Below are 17,985 nucleotides of genomic sequence, written 5' to 3'. Positions count from 1 at the left end.
GTTTATGCCTTCAGGTCCAGACAGGTGAATCCATCGACGGCGGAAAACATTCTTGACTCGATTACAAAGCACTCACGGTGCAACTTTGTTTTTTAAAATGGCGGCGGAAACGACGAGACAGGTATGAAGCTGAAGTCCCATTAGCGACAGAGGGATAAACTTGTGAAATGTGCGCTTTCGCGTGATGTTCTAAACACCGAAGTGTCTCCTATTCTGTAGTGACGCTGCGAGAGCATGAAGTAAAACAATAAAATGTCTCTCGAGTTTGAACTTAATTCGGCTGCACACTTGAGGAAGCGGTGTTGAAAGCAGTGACTTGGCCACAGAAGCAAGTGCCCGAGCGAGTTCAGCGCGACGTGGCTTTTTGTCGTTTTTTTTTTTTTTACCTGCCGGCTTTTTGTGTGTGCAAGTTTACGTGAATTTACGTTGTTTGTCCTGTCAAATGACCCCGCACTGGGGCTGCTTGTGTCCACTCAGCTGCGTTGAGGAGGCGGGGAGGTGATGGTGATACAGTAGTAGTCGCAGCATCATCATGGACCGCCCCGGCCGGCGGCTACCTGCCACCCACCTGTAGCATCCACCGTCCGGATGGCGAACACGACCCTCGGCACCGAGGACCGCACAGACAGCCGCTGTGGTAGGTTGCTGTGATGCATGTTATCCTTTGTATTTATCACTGTAAAATCTTATTTAACATTTAGGCTACTCTCTGCCCCTCTGTAGCCCATGTCCTGTTCTCCCTTGTAACATTTCAGGTCAAGCTAAACTGCATTTAAAAAATATTAAAGTTTAAAAGAGACCTCCAATAGTGTAACTTTACGCGGCTATTAAACCATGACGTTACATTATGTGGATCATTTAAAAGTGGTCTTTAATTCGGCTTACAATTTAATGTACAAATTGGCTCTTGAATGGACAAAATGTTAACTTTTATCTACAAGGACTTGTTCATTGCCCCACCACCGTCCTGCTAGGGCTATTTGTAAGACTGTCTAGGAAGTGGTTCTGATGTCATGAAATTGTAATGGTTGATGTGTGGAAAATAAATTAAGTTGAACTGGAAATAGATTCAAGAACAAAATAGAGGCTCACAAAAGTTTAATGACCAGAGAACCACGGACTTCAAACACATTTAAGCTAATGTCATGTGCCCTGTATTATGCTACACACCATACATTCCAATGTATGGGATGATGAAGGTGCTCCTTACAATTGATATGGTAGCCCTATCTAAACATAAACAGACAACTACCTCAGTAAAAAATTGGCGCCCATTTCTGAAGTGGTTATGAAATTCTTTTACCTATTGTAATTTTGTATTTCTTCATGGTGCCTCTTGATATAGTAGAATACTCATAGAACCAGATTAGCATGTTAACTCTAATGGGTGGTGCAGTTGAGCAGACAAAAACAGTGTTCCTCCTGATTTAAGAAAACTAGAACATGCATGTGTCTCTGTATGTTGGTGTGGCTGTGAAGTTCACTGCTAACATGTGAATGCATGCCTATTCATCAAAACCTGATGAGTGACATTGCATTTTTATTTAAACACAATGCATTTGAAACAGGCAGGGCTGCTGCTAGTTTTTCCAGCAGTGCGTGGGCATACTATATATATATAACATTGAGTTTGTACAGATACTTCTGACATTTATTGATACCCGCTGCTTGTAGATTATTGCCACAATGGCACAGGAACAACCTGTTGCTGTGTTTTGGGACAAAGTCTACCAGGGCTCACATGACAGCCTGTAGGTCAGGGTTTAGAGCTTGGGTAAGAATCTGGCTTTGTGTGTCAGCCCTTTGGAAAACATTAGGCTCTGTGTTAGGGGTTGCCCTTGAGTATATTTATTTTACCTACCTATTATGTAACATTATTTACCCACCTCTATAAATGGCAAGTGTGTGTTTTTCGGCTCCCTTATGGTCCCTTCCACACAGCTACAACAACCTTATAGTCATATATGTATGCTGTCAAATGTAACCACAGCAACAAGGATTTATTAAATTCTGAACGTGTAACAGAAGGGGTGCGATGGCCTCTGTCCGTGAGAGTCAGGAGCATTAGCTAAAATGTCACCTGAAGGCTAGGACACACTAGCTTTAGCTTAGCTTCCCAGCTGGTGTCCAAGAGTGATGTGTGGGCCCTGTTCACATTACACTGTGGACTCCAGTTACAGACTGGTTACTGCTGGATTAGTTTTCTAAGATGCACTGGTCCATTGAAATAAAGCCTCAGTAAGGTTCTGTACATCTATCTATCTATCTATCTATCTATCTATCTATCTATCTATCTATCTATCTATCTATCTATCTATCTATCTATCTATCTATCTATCTATCTATCTATCTATCTATCTATCTATCTATCTATCTATCTATCTATCTATCTTTTTATGGGGTGGTTTTATTACATTTTCATATTTTTTAATTTCTTGGGTGAAATAATTAGATTGTTTCATTGTTTACATATGTATTGTCTTAATTTTCTTTACTTGTTATTATTTAATAATATTATCTTATTATATATTTGTCAAAATCAGTCAATTTCTCCTCACAATCCGCTACCTATTCATGCTGTGTATGGGCTGAAAAGAAAATTCCCAATTGTTTACATACCCTTTGTTTACATACCTGTTTACAGAGCCTAGGCTGTGTATTATCACCAGATTTTGTTTTCAGTGCGCACACAGTACGGACAGGGAGCGGATCGTGAGATATTCACTGATTTTGACAAAGGGATTTTGATCACAAGCGTCCTCCAGAATCGATGACTCAACATTTTAAAGAAATACTGGTTGGTAGAAAACAAATGTTGATATTTAATGTATAAAAAATTAAACTGAATATCTCACATTGTTTTCTAGATGTGTCTGGAGGAGGAGCCATAGTGGAGAACGGCTGCGTCATGAAGGACCCTACTTCCTCAGACCTCCATGTTAATACCACCAACAACCACCACCACGACCCCAGCATGACCCTGCACTGTGATCCCATAGTCCTGCCTGGCTACAGCCCGTCCTGCTCCTCCACGCCCATCTACTACAGCAGCCCCCAGAAGAGCTGCTCCGACCTGAACCAGGACTGCCACAGCTTGTCTTCCCAGGACTCCGGGATCCCGACCCTGGAGATCAACCCTCCGCAGCCCAGCCTCCACAACCAGCAGCCCTCCAGTAACGACTCTCCTGCCACTCTGCCCTTATACAACGATCCCTCCCAACACAACGCCATCCGCAAATCCTCCACTTTCCCCCGCAGTGGCTACGACTCCGTCCGCCTATTTAGCCCTGCCCCTAAAGCGCCCGCCACCATGGTAACCAGCGTCGGGGGCGCGGCTTTGAACCGCAGCGACGACATATCGGTGTGCAGCGTGTCCAGCATGAGCACGGAGCTCTCCGTCTCCAACGAGGACATCTTGAACTTCACCGTCACCTCCAGCTCCAGCGCCATCGTCACCTTGGAGACGGACAACAGCGGCAGCGCTCACTTCTCAGACGTGACCCTGTCGTCGTCGCCGGGAGACCCCGCGCCCCTATGGAGTCCAGACAGACAAGAGGACGGCAGGCAGAAGAGACTGGGACCTCTGGCCAGCTTTTTCAACAAGTAAGTTCTCCAAATGGTTCACGATATCCGTCTTAAAGGTGGAGTCAGTGATCGTCGAGATACTTGAATTCCTCCTCACGATTGGCTACCTGTCCGTAATGTGAGATGAAAAAATATCTGGTGTTGATACACATACTTTAAAATGCTGCTCTGTCCATTACACACATGTGACTGTATAATGAGGAAGGAACAACACACTCCCAATCAAACACACAGAATTAGGAAGTGACACTTGCAACAGTACAACCGAATCCTCTTTGCAAGTATGGACCAATCAGTAACGTCTTAGCAAAATCGGTGGTTTGTTTGAAAGCATAAATTACCTTGGTAGTATCGTGAAATGGGCTGGAAAGAGGTGTTGGTTTCGGTTATCAATCTTCCTGTCATTGCTTTTGAGGCAAGACTTATTTAAAGCGAGAGCCGGTTTACATAGGGTATGCTGAAGTGAGTCTAGAGCTTTGAAAGTAAAGTTTACTCATGTTGTGCCATGTTAGTCAGAGGACGGGGTCAAATTCTGGGTGAGCTGTAATATGCAAGAATGGTGGGTGGGGTGAGATGGATAGGTTGGCTAAGCAAGGTTTTTAAAGCAACTAGCTACTTCTGCTAAGAAGTAGAGAAAGGAGAATTATCTTACTGAAGTTGCATTAAATACTTTACATTTAATTTTATTTGTCTCAAAATCAAACCAAGTTAACGGTGTTACTTGTTTACATATTATAATGTATAACATATTATCCATGTTATATTAAATCACATGCAGTTAAATAAATTGCCAGGACATTTTCTACAGATATTCATGGTTCCCTGTGGGTGAAGACTTTTATGATCCCCCGGCCTCTCTTTAGCGCCACCAGCAGGTCAACGTTTTAACCTTGTCCAATGTTTTAGTTTATGACACTATACCTACCCTTAAGACCTATGACATTCACATCCTCCCCCCCTGTACTATTGTAATGCAAATTGGCAAATGTGAGCATGCTAAAATGCTAAACTAAGATTTAGACTATGGTAAATGTTTGAGCTGCTAGAAGTTAGCATGTTGATATTGTAATTGGGAGCAGGTTGCTTTTATTGTACAATCAACTAGTTGTCTCACTGTTTTTCAATAACTGTCACATGATCCGACACTCCGATCACTCTTGATTTCATCTGCTTTTAATTGTATTTGCATCACAGTAGTACACAGCAGATTTGTTTGACCATGAAATTGATGCATACCCTCTCTGCTCTGATTGGTTTTCCTCAGATTTGTCATCCTCTCTCACTAAACATGATTAAAAAAATGTCCAAATGCCAGGAAAGGTCTTTGACACGGACACACTGTTATTGCTTTTGTAGATTAGATGAATAAATTAGATTTAGTGTGACCATATCATGTGTTACATTGCAGTACAACCCCCCTTACTAATCTGTAAAGTTATCTCTGTGTTATCCCTCCTCCTTCACACAGGGAAGTTACTCATTCCCTCAGCAGTGTCCTTCAGACTCCTTCTGCTCTCAGCCATTCCTTCCATTGCTCCCCTCCCATTTGTGAAGCCAGGCCTCCTACTTGCCTTGTTCCTTCATTCTCACTGTACTTCAACATAGTGGCAGTGTGTCACTTTTTCCTTGCCTCTCTGCAACTTTTAACTATGGACACCGTTGGCCTGAATATCCTTGACTGAAGGAGAGTTTTGAGTTGTTTTTGCCATACTCAATTTACTCTCAACTTACTCCTTTTTCGCCTGTTTCTCTGTTTTCTTGGGAGCAGCATTTTAATTCAGTATTTTTTTGTGTGGTCAAAAAGCAGAATGGCAGCCCCATCACTTCTATTGTACATTGACAGGTAAGATAACGCAACCCAGCAAATGACGTAAAAAGTTTGTTTTATAGTTAACTTGTTCGGCCTGAAGTTGTTTTATTTCTGTGTTGTATGCTATCAACCAACAGCTTTGTTCATTCATATGGGTTCTTTCTGTGTTAGACACACATTGGACTAAATGCACATAGGTGTGTATGCATTTATCATGTGTTCTGTTTATCTTGGAGCCACTCAACGCCTTGTTACTATATGTCTTTTATGATGGGGGAAAAAAACTCAATGTACTCTCTGCTTGTCCTCTTCTTGTGCTAGCTTGTTTGGTATTTCCGTGCCAGGTGTCCTCGTAGCCTCCCAAGCATAGGAACCCACCGGTACACCTTAACACGTTATTTTGCTCACACACACAAAAGACCGAAACTCAAGCGTTGTTGTGAAATCCTTCTGTTTTTGAGACACTCTGCCACAAACCAGTGCATTGCCAAGCCCTCAAAGCTTCAACTCAACGTACAAACAAGCTCCTCTGCCAGCCCCCCCTTTTAGATTTTCCAACCGTTCCACTTGAGCACCAGACCATAGCCACAGCCATTCAGCTGTCACGTTGAGGCACATTCTGCCCCGGACCGAATGCAAATCACGCCCATGTTCCTGCTTTGTTTGTGAGGAATACAAGAAAGCTTTAAAAAAAAAAAGTCATGTTCTGATGAAGTGTACGGAAATAGTTGGCACTCAGCTGGCCTCTGCACCTTGACCTGTGCAGCATTGTTCACAGGGTTACTCTGGTTCACCACTACCCACAGTTCAAAGCAAGGTTACAGCTTATTTTTCCTTCCTCAGTTTAGCCTTGCTATGGCTATACAGCTATAGTGCGTAACTTCTGTCACCCCCATGAGGGATTCTGAGTAATTACAACAACACTGTCGGCGCATCTACATGAGGTAAGCCTTCGGTGATCGCGCATGGATTTTATACCTTCTGCTATACGTCCAGTTTAGCAGTAGAATAAACTGAAATATTTCTTGGGATTTCTCTGAGCTCCTATGCCAATGTCAGGGGGCGACACCAGTTTGTAAACGCTGCCATACTGAGAAATACAGAGAGAGTTTTGTGGCACTGATAGGCTTACCGGTAATCAACATTGAGTAAACTCATTTGGCGATGACTTGAATGTAACTTGCATTCAAAGGCAATGGACGCACTATACCTTTAACAAACGAGTACATTGTTACTATGAAGACCATGAATAATTCAACGGTTGAACTTGAAAGCTGGTTATTGACCTTTTGAAATAGTAGTTTGAGTTTATATGGTTTTTTCCAGAGTTTTTAACTGCCTCTAATGGCTGTCTCCAGCAGATACTGTAGTTTAAAGGGGGAGATGACTCAGCTATCATCACATGGCCTAAGCAAACTTCGATGGGTTGAGAATGTGTCTAAAACAGAGGAGGGCCGTGAGAAGTGGAGTCAAACATGCAGATAAAAGTGGACCTTGAGTTTGGAATTTGTTTTTTCAATACAATATGGTTGCTATCAAATGTTTTCTATTGTAACCTTCGCCTCTCCCACACTGCGTCTTTGTGACTGAAAGCTGATTGTTTCCTTTTTTGAATTTTCTCTCTGTGTGGAGTTGGGTTACGTTGTGTCAGCAGATATTCCCGTACTCAAATGACATCTCCCCTTAGCAGAGCCATGCACTAGTGTAAAATGTTGCTCTGCAAGTGTCGGGACGCATCATATCTAACAGAAGAGATACAAATGATATAGTAGTTACAAAGCTGCGGGTTGCTTTGTTTCCCCTTGTGCAGTTATGAAGGTATCTGAATAAGATAAGCCTAAATGTCACGGGTAGAACACTGCATGGTACACTGTGCTCACAATCAGTTAGAACATATCTTGCACTTGTTGGCCCTCTAATATCTGTTGTAATTCAACTTATTCGTTACCCAGAGAATACCTTGTTGTCTCTCTGTGTTCTACGGTGAAAGTAAGCAGAGTGGAAAATATGCAGGACTGATATGAAACGTCTTTAGGTACTTTTTTTTGTGTGCAAATAAGCACAAAAACGTGCCGCTGTGAGGCATGACAAATGGCCACAAAGGGTGGCTCTCTGCGAACATGCATACCTTTTTGGTGCTTTCCACCTATCACCTATCCGGGGTCTACCTGTTTAAAGACAGGATTATTCACGTTAAATATATTTAATATAACCTATTGATCAATAAGTAGGACTGGGTATCTAAGTTTGATACTTTTTTGGCACTGAGCGAAATGCTTCCTTTACCATCAAGTATCAAAAAATTTCTTGTCGTTCAATGCCAAATTTGAATACCTAATACCTAATCCAATCAACGTCAGTGAGCCAATAACCATGCATCATGTTTAATGTGCCAAGATCTAAAAGGGCTGGTGATTGGCTGTCAAGGCTTCCAGTAAAAACACATTAGTTAAAAATAAAAATTAAATTATTTAGTTACAACATGGGTTATGCAGTATGCATCAGTACGTCTTACATACTGACTTGCACCTTTTTTTATTTTGTATCAAAGTCTAATGATCTGTTATCAAATCAATAACCCAGCCAGCCCTATCAATGCGTTGGTCATTAAGATAAGGCAGTTGCCATGTGAACTGCCTCTGGATGAGATGTAGCCAAGGCAAACGGCAGGATGTGTTCTCTTTGATGTGTCACAGAAGAGGCTTTTTATCTGACTGGTTTATTCATGTCTATTCACAGCTAGCCTTTGTTCATAGCCCCTCGCTAACAGCTCTGTGACAGCCCAGCATTGATGGATTAATCAAAGGATAGCTGGTGAAATGGCACAGAGCATGTGGGACTCAAACACACTTTGCATGTGGTCATTTTTAAGTGAAAAGAACATATTCTTCAATGGAATCAGCACGGGTGCCTTTTCCCCTCAGTGAAGATGGTTTATTATTGCTGCCTGTTGCATGCTGCTGTGTACAGGGTTCTGTGACTGTGACTAGCATGCCTGCTCACATGGTTTAAATGCCCCAGTGTGTGGCCTGTAGGCTTTTGTACTTCAGTTAAAAGATTCTTGTTGAGAGCTTATCTCAGGAGTTAGGACACACACACACACACACACACCTGTACTCCTATCTTTGTGAGGCCACTCATTGACATAATGCATTCCCTAGCCCTTACCGTAACCCTAACCATCAGAACTAAATGCCTAATCCCAACCCTTACACTAAACCTAACATAAACCTAATTCATACCTGAACCTTAAAACCTACTGTAGTCTTAACCCTGAATAAGGCCTTTAAAGAAGTGAGGACCAGGCAAAATGTCCTCACTTCCCAAACATTTTCTCACTTTGATAGTAAAAGTTTAAACTGGTGGTCACAAAGATGCTTGCACAAGCGCGTGTGTACACACACACACACACACACACACACACACACACACACACACACACACACACACACACACACATATATTCTCTTACTTTCACAATCTCTCACTCACTATAAATGTAGCTCTGGAGACCCCAAGAGCAACCCAGTAAAGATTGCAATCATAGCTTGTGTTCCACTTCTGGCTCTGTGGCATAATGACCTCATTTATTTACAATCCAATCTAATCTCCCCATTCTCTCTCTCCTCTCCTCTCCCAGGAGCCTGTTTGCCAGGAGGGTGAAGGACAGTCAGCCAGTGGAGCAGAGGGATGCAGGCTGGAAGCTGTTTGGGAAAGTCCCACCGCGGGAAGTCCCCGCCAAGGACCCCAAGAGGATACAAAAGGTAGATGCTTCATTTTTGGTTATGGCAGCATCATAAGTTGATACATGAAGTACACATGCAATAACACACACACAAGCCACCAGTGTATTGCTCAGGTTTACAAACGCTTCAGTGATGGGATTCTTCTGACTTCATAGATGGTTAGTTATCACATTTTGCCCGAAGTCAAATGTACTGTTGTCTAAACACTGTTTAATTCATTTAAATGTAGAATGAATTCTTTTCAGGTGATATATTCAGCCTCTGACTGAGCTCTAAAGAAGAAGCTCCCTTTATTTCCCTCTTAATTATCTCCTCTTTCCTTTCGTCTCTTTTGTGCCTTTTCATGAAGCAAATTCAATAAGCTCCAGGATCAACACCAATCTTTCACTCATGGTTGAAGCAAATTTGCATCTAATTGGGTCTTTCCATTGATTTTGCTCGCAATCATGCCACTTTTAAATTCATTGTGTGTTCTGTCTTAACAGAGTAAAGCCGCGTTGATCTCATCCACAATTTGCATAACTTTCCTCGCATTTGCCACAGGAATAAGATGTTTTAATAAGGGCCATTGAGATTTAGAATGTAAGTCTGTTAATTGATGTAGTTAAGTTGTGGTTTGTGAAATGAGTTTGTCATTAAGGCGGTAAAATATTCACTGACACCTTTCTAATCAAACAGTCATTATACTGTGTCCAGTGGTTGACATAGCAGCATCACAGGCGTATTGTGTTCTATCCAGGATGATATATTAGTCACATGAACAAACATTACACTTCTTAATTTCACAGGCCATTTGTTTGGCTTCCTGTGTATTCAATTTGAGCCCATCGCACACACCATTGCCTGCCTGGCTTTAATTGGACAGGGGAGTTCCCACAGTATTTTATATCACTTTCATTAACTTCCACTTTGAGAAAAAGCACTTTAAAATTTCCGACCAATGATATTTTAATAAAGCCAGTTCTGATTTACCATTCCCAAACTGCACGCCAGCCATCCCCGCAAAACAAGCCCCTCCATGTGCATTATAGGAGTTTGGTTTATGTGGCCTCGGCATAGCCTTGTCAGCTGTGGTTTATGTCGCTGCACTGGGTACTAGGTCATGCAAAGCGTATAGCTGTCAGACGCACATTTATACCACATGCACTATGTCAAGAGTGATGGACAGAATCGTTGACATTAGGGCATGCGACGGATATAAAAGCAAGAGGCAAGATCAAGGCGCAATGTTATGATGAAATAAGAGAGTAAAGTATATCCCAATAGTATGCCTACTGCATCCTAACTAGATTATTTTTATCGTTGGATGTAGTATGTAGAATAGAAAAAAGAAAGAGTATGCGATTCGGAACGCAACCTAAGTATCTGGCTTTCCAAAACCTCCCCTTCTTAATGTATTGGATGAATATTGTGTTAATTGTATTGATTTCATATCTAGTTGACTTTAAAATGACTTTTAGAACTCCAGTGTTGTTCTAAGGTCTAACGGATGTGAAACCGTCCTGTGATGCAATAAAGCCTTTTATCAGAGCTTATCACTGCTCCATTGAACCATTAAGACCAATAAGTACAGCAACATCCTAAGTCTGACTCTATACAGATAACAGAACGACCAAAGACTAACACTCTGTTATGTGATGATGTAATGTCTATGGATCAGGACCTTTTTAAAGAGTACCAATAGAAGATACTGTAGCCGAGAACAACCTCAGCTGTGTTCTTTAATACCAGGAGCACAAAGCCCAGAGCACTCCCCATCTCTGACATTTACAATCTTTAGCTATTTTTAGAAGGGCACAGCAAACAGCTACTGCGCCTTTTTTTCCCCTTGCACTTATTAGTAAAATAATTGAAGGTTGACTATTGATAACATTTTGAATGAAAATATCCCTGTAGATGCATGGCACTAGCTAAAATAGATAACCAGCCTCTTTATGATTAATATTATCATTATTTATTTGTTCTCGTATTGCTCATCAAGCTGAATTTCAAAATGTCAAGGTCTTTGAGAGCACTTTGTTGGAAAGCCAGCCGTTGACTTAACGTGCTTCTAATTTTGCCTCTGTCAGGCTGTCAGGATAGTCTCTCAGGCCTAATTGAAGAGCACCACAGCTCTCAAATGGTAAAATAAAGCAAAGAGCAAGATGGCAGCTTGTAATTAGTGGCCTGTGGAAACCTGTCATTGTGCTTCCATGTATCCTGTGTCTGACACTCTCCTCTGTGCTCTTTGTGTATTTGAAGCCTGTCTGACAGACTTGTTAAAGGGCAGTTCCTACAGTTTACACGTCAGCTCCTTCAACAAGGCACACTTTGGCTTTGAATAGCTTTTTATGTCGACTATCTGGTTGTGTGGGTTAGAAACTGGACCCCTAACATAGTCTCTCACATAAGTGCAGGTGCACACACAAACAGTCATGTACACACACCCGCATGTCTTTATCTGAAGTCCACCTCATCCTTGGTTGTAACCTTATATTGGACCTCAGGAATCAGTTAATCAGTTCAGAAGGCTCGGGTTTCAAGCTTTTGTCTTGCCACTGATGCTGCTGTTCAGAGGCAGGGTTAGCAAACCGTGTGTGTGTGTGTGTGTGTGTGTGTGTGTGTGTGTGTGTGTGTGTGTGTGTGTGTGTGTGTGTGTGTGTGTGTGTGTGTGTGTGTGTGTGTGTGTGTGTGTGTGTGTGTGTGTGTGTGTGTGTGTGTGTGTGTGTGTGTGTGTGTGTGTGTGTGTGTGTGTGTGTGTGTGTGTGTGTGTGTGTGTGTGTGTGTGTGTGTCCGTGTGTGTGTGTCCGTGTGTGTGTGTCCGTGTGTGTGTGTCCGTGTGTGTGTCCTCCGTACAATGTCTGCTCACAGTGAATGGCTGCCTGCTGAAGAAAGTAATTGTTCTGTAACCCGCTGAGCCTCTAAATCACATTGTGGAGCAGCCCAGACACGTCTGAGTTACTGGGACGTGGTAGGGAAGTTAAATACAAATTTTAGCAATTTTGTCAGTAGGATCATCATCTTGACTTGAATAATTAAGGGCTTTTGAAAGTCAATAAAGATAGATATGCATAAATGAGGCAGAAGCTTTTGATAGCTAATGTTTAGTGATATGTTTTTTTACCCGGCCTTAAACCTATTACGTGTGAATTAAACAGTCTAACTTTTCCTCTCTTGATCATGAATGACATGGAACAGCAAACTAGACCATCCGCGAAAAAAACAATGCTATTTTTATATAGTTATTATTAATCCATTTGCACAGGTACAATTTTTCTTGGCAAAGATTTATGGTAGGCAGACCGAAACAGCTTCCCGAACGGTTCCAATTCAACATTGTAAGATTAATAATGGTAATATCACGATGGTGAAGCAGATACAAAGTCACATGTAAATGCATTACCTCATTGCAATGCATCTGCGGTCTCTCCTCACGGCTATCATTCTGAAAGCTTGGTTCCTATTAGTTCTATAAGCAGCACACCCTTCACCAGACTCACCCAATTATTGACTACATTACATCATACTGATATCATGCAACCCTCTTTGGTTTCTCATCCCGAGCTAGAAAAACTCACAAAGCTTTTCCTCTTATGTTTACATGTCTCTAGTTGTTCAACACTGGACAGTATCCCATCAAAGAAAATATACTCTTATATTGACAATACGTATGTAGTGATATAAAATGTTCTGTAAAATCTAACCAGGATTAAAGAGCCAGACAGAATTATTTTGAAATTAAGTTTGTTCATCATAAGAATTTTAAACCACTGCGCCTGAGTGAGAATCATCCAAATGAGTGTGCAACAAGTGTAATTAACCCGGAACACAAGGTTTTGTATTTCCTATCTGCACATTGTCTGCAGACACTTGTTCTGTCCTGACTCCTGACTGCATTAAAGGGAGCAGGAAACCTGATCCGTTACTCTTGGCTTGATTAGAACGTCTGCCAGGGCACAGCCGAGCACAGAGCTCCTTTCAGTGCAGCGATGGTGACTAATAACACACGGCGGTGCTGATTTGCTGACACTAACACACGCACCCGCACGCACGAACACGCACGCACGCACACTCACACACACACACACACGCAGCAGTAGACCTGATGCAGAGCTGCTCCGTGTAGCGTCACTGCTCAGAGAGAGAGAGGGAGAGAGAGAGGGAGGGAGAGAGAGATAGAGGGGTTGGAGGGGATAGAGGGGGTGTCATGCTGCTGCTGCATCCTTTCCAATGCGGGGTGTGTCCCTCCGTCGGCAGCTCCACTGTCCCTCTGCCCTCCTTTCTCCACCTCCGTCTCGTCTCCTCCTCCTCCTCCTCCTCTCTCCTGAGTTGACTCTTGTTGTCAGGAGCGAGCCAGCCCCTCGGGAGCTAGCGACGATGCTAGGATACTAAGGCTAGGGTTTTTGGAAACAAACTCCCCCACTCTCCCCCACTCCTCCCCACCGGACCACTGGCTGACTGTAAGGAAACGGCAGCGTTCATGGTGAGTGAAGCCCGCCGCGGTGTCTCTCTCCTTGTCTGGCAGAATCAGAGGGCATTGGCAGGCAGAGCGTGAGAGAGATGGAGAGAAAGAGAGATGGAGAGAAAGAGAGAGAGAGAGAGGAAGAGGGACAGTTCGGGTTTCACATAATAGTCCTCTTTCAGCTTGTGGTGGCTCTGTGCTCCGTGATGCGCAGACATCCGTGATAGTCAGGATGTCTGTAGCTACAAAGATTTTTAAAAAAATGCTTGTTTTCCTCCACTCAGGAGTTGATTGCATGTAATTGGACCTAATAGCTGATGTCAACTCAGTGAAACAGACGCATGTGCAGCAGTGTAACAACAGCACAGTCTCTTCTTTGAAGTCTTTTTGAAGCATGTAGAGGAATGTCCTACTATTGTTAAAGAGACACACAGCTCATTCAAAGGATTGTTTCAGTGAGACTTATTCTCGCTTTCAACGTGAACGTGCTTATATAAAACAGCACTGACTTATATCTTGAGTGTCGTGCCAGTGCTTCCATCTGTCTGTCTGGTTTTTGTTCATCATCTTCTCGTCTGCCAGATCATTCCAGTCTTCCAGTCTCTTCTTTTCAGTTCGCTTTCAAACTTCAAACCGTGTTTCAGGGATCAAATTTTGCCGTGAGAATTTTTTTTTTATTCAGATATTTGAATATACCTTACCAAATGTTCACTTCTTTGACAAACCCATAGTTACATGGTGCACCTTTAACAGACCCTGTGCTCCTCCTCAGCTCCCATGTGCTGACAGTAACTAAGTGAAAGAAACATGTAGAAGTATCTAGAAAAATGTGGTCGTAGATGTCAGTATATAACACAAAAACAAAATAAGTCACATTCAGAACCTTTTTAAAGGTTGCTCTACTTGAGATTGCTGGTAATTTAGTAACGTCTTTATGTACTTATCTGTAAAGGAATTGTAATTTTAATTTTAATTTAAGCAACAGTTCTGATTGGGTGATCCCGTTACCTGTCTTGTGGTAGCGGCCAAACAAACACACCTACCTTCCCCCTTCCGACCACACTGAAACCATCTCACTCATGCGCACTTTGTTCTTGGGCCCGATTGGCTTTTGTAAAATACTTTTGAAGACAGTGCCTCAAGCGCTTTCCAGTTAAAAGCTGGGAGTTGGCATGTGGTGAAACAAGGCTAGGCACCCTGCCGTGAACTTTCATCTTGCAGCTTACATTAGAGCTGGTAGTGCAGGATACGATGCAGCAGCTAGAACTGTAATATAACCGTGACTCTTTTAGGGCCCCATGGTTTAATATAGCTAAAAGACAGGTTTAAAATCCCCAAATTGTCTAGTTTTCGAGCCCTATAAGCCATAAGCAGCCAGTCTGTTCAGCCAGGCACCCGCAGAGCTCTTGCACCAGTAGCAGGAAATTGGAGAACTTTACTGAACGCCAGTGGGACAAAGCTGGTTGCCCTGGCAGCGGGTTATCATGGGATACAGTTGCTATTCCAGCATCTTAAAGCTAATGCCTACTACTACCCCATAAGCCCAGAGTCAGCTTCCACCATAGACATGAGAAGCTATAGGGGGAGTTTTAAGCCTTGGTAGATAGCATATTTCTAGCGAAAAGCAAAGGAAAGCATGCTGTGTGTCACTATTGCCATTGAGAATAGGGAGAGAGAGAGCTACACTGAAATGTGGAACAAGTGCATGGTGGTAAATATCTATTGCGAAATTCTAGGAATCCAGGATTCTCCCAAATTGTGTTGGCGAAGGATCTGTACATCAGTCTCTTAAGTGACATTTTAACTCGTTTTCCCAAAATGATGGGGTTTGAACATCAGGACCTTTTCAAATACCCAAAGTAGCAAAAGTTATTGTCACTATAAACCAGTTTGAAAAACTCCTACCCAGCGACTATACACGAAAAGATCTGCTCTGTTCTATGTCTGCTAGATTAAAGGAGGCTTCCACAGTTTACATGTCTTTGGGGGGAGTTGGACTTCATATGTGATTAAAAAAGCCTTCCAGAGAGAGAGATGTGTAAAGTCTGATAGAGTGCCTTGAGGGAGTCTGTTGCAATACAAAAGGTTAAGAGAGATCTATGAGGAAGGGTCAGTAAAGCGATAAGATGTTATCCGTTTACCTCTCTGCTCCCTCCTTGTCAGTTTGAAGTGCTGACTCTCCAGTAGGACCAGTTGTTGAGTAGCACAGGAATCAGTTTAGTCCTTTTTAACCCTCACATTCCTCTTTTTGCTTGTATACAACTTATTTCACTACACACACACACACACACACACACACACACACACACACACACACACACACACACACACACACACACACACACACACACACACACACACCCTGTCTTGTGTTTCACCTTGTAGGTAGCACCTGCATTGATGCTAGGTCCCCCACCTCCCCCAGTCTCTCTGTCTCTTTCTCTCTCTCTCTCCCCATCTCTCTCTATCTCTGCAGTATCCATTCATTGTCAGTGTGCGAAGCTGTGGCTCACCTTTTTTATCGACCGACAGCTGCTCCCTCAGGTACACACTGTCCATGAACCAAACAGCGGTGCATGCGTGTTACCTGTTCATTGAAGCAAACGCAGCTATTCAATATACTAATAACAGACAAACCATTCACATGAAAGAGAATAACTCACTAGTATGGGGCCTATTGTGATTGTAGTGTAGTGTTGTGTTTTGAGCTTTGATGAAACCGAGAGCCATAAAAAATTTTTTTCCAAATGTTTAGCTCTCCTCAAGCGGAGAGTACAACGCTCTAAACAAAAGAGCCGCAGTTCAAAGTGAGAAGTCCCGACAGACAGGCGCACGACTGGACTGTGCAAATAAACCATAAAAGTCTGGTTTCGCGAACAAACAAAAAAAGTCAGTTTTTATTGACCCAAGCGCTGTTGTTGCTGCACAGTGTCGGTGCTGGTGTAATTGGAAAAATTCACATCCGTAAAAAAAGGCTTCAAGCTCTGACGTCCCCCCCCCCCCCCCCCTATGCTCCAGCCCGGGGGGTGATTGTGAGTGAGTGTGACCAGACCTGCAGTCACAGAAGGGTCAAGAGAGAGGGCTGCACTGACGGACACAGAGCAGATGCAACTCCAGTCTTATCCAGTGACTCATCTCCATTAGCAACCTTAAAGGTGCAGTCGGCTATTCCGGACTATGGCCGTTGTCAACATCACCTTTTTCTTCAAAAATCAGTGAATACATCTCCTCATGATCCGTTACCTATCCGCATATTTGTTTGTGCTTAAAAAAAACCATCTGGTGTTACAATAAAACACAGCCTAGGCTCTGTAAACGGCCATGTTTCACGCTACGGTGGGTCCTTTTGTTTACATAAACTTTGTTGACATACCCATTCTCCAGAATCACGGACTCCGCCTTTAACTGTCTTTTTTCATTTGGTCGTCCTCCGCCTCGACTTCACTTCTTTAATGTACAATCATCCTCAAGGGACCTTTTAGGCATTCTACTCATCATCATCTGTCTCCTCCTCTCACCTCTTATTTCTTTTTCTTTTCATCCATTTGCACATAACCATCTATCCCGCTATGTTCACTGAAGATAATACCCCTGCTATAACTTTGAAATATGGTTTAGAGAGCTGCAGAGGTTACACTTGAAGTCTTGTTTGTACCTTTGGACAGAGCTAGACTAGCTGTGTCCCCCCAGCTTCCAGACTGTGTAAAAATGTGTAAAAATGTCTGACCTATGAATAATGTTTTGGCTATTATCATTCATTCACGGTGGCTTTACGTGTTTTTATGTCTCTCCTCTGACTGTTTGTATGCAATGTCCTGCCTTTGTCCTCCAGCCAAAATTCAATCTGATTGAATTACCTTTTTATTTTCCCCTGTGGGCCAATGAAGAGGCGGCTGTGGTACACACACAGGTTATTAAGACTCATGCGTGCGCTCGCACACACCCTTACAGCTGGAATAGATTTTCCCGTCTGTATTATGGCCTGTGCTGATCAATGTGAATGTCACCGTGGCAGCGCTGTATTAAGCCTGCAGTCCTCGGTCTGCATTATTCACCAGCTGCGTGCGTGTGTGCGTGTGTGTGTGTGTGTGTGTGTGTGTGTGTGTGTGTGTGTGTGTGTGTGTGTGTGTGTGTGTGTGTGTGTGTGTGTGTGTGTGTGTGTGTGTGTGTGTGTGTGTGTGTGTGTGTGTGTGTGTGTGTGTGTGTGTGTGTGTGTGTGTGTGTGTGTGTGTGTGTGTGTGTGTGTAACATGCGAGCTCAAATTACACGTGCCCTATTTACAGCGGCGCCCTAATGAACTAGTTAGACAATGTGGTATCTTCTAATGGTTTCCTCCAGAGGTCTTCCTTGAACTGTCGTCTCCCTAAAACACACACACGCGCGCGTATATATATACAGCCTGC

General features: G+C 42.9%; 1 protein-coding gene across 3 annotated transcripts in view; it reads left to right on the top strand.

Annotated features, from left to right (window-relative positions):
- The first annotated feature begins 140 nt into the window (after nucleotides 1–140).
- Nucleotides 141–17,985, top strand: part of tbc1d14 (TBC1 domain family, member 14) — a 31,662-nt gene continuing 13,817 nt past the window's right edge. The window contains exons 1-3 of one of the 3 annotated variants that reach the window (XM_080051902.1): nucleotides 141–637; nucleotides 2,868–3,603; nucleotides 9,036–9,159. In XM_080051902.1, the coding sequence (XP_079908028.1) occupies nucleotides 589–637; nucleotides 2,868–3,603; nucleotides 9,036–9,159 (909 nt within the window). In that variant the 5' untranslated portion in view covers nucleotides 141–588. Of the gene's footprint in view, nucleotides 638–2,867; nucleotides 3,604–5,207; nucleotides 5,429–9,035; nucleotides 9,160–13,472; nucleotides 13,604–17,985 lie in introns of those variants that run through there. The other 2 variants (XM_080051903.1, XM_080051904.1) reach the window with 2 other exon arrangements.

Source organism: Ammodytes marinus, assembly GCF_949987685.1.
Source record: "Ammodytes marinus genome assembly, chromosome: 23".
In the NCBI taxonomy this organism is placed as follows: Eukaryota; Metazoa; Chordata; class Actinopteri; order Uranoscopiformes; family Ammodytidae; genus Ammodytes; species Ammodytes marinus.
Note: the sequence above shows the minus strand (reverse complement) of the source record. Positions and strands in the feature narration are given on the sequence as shown.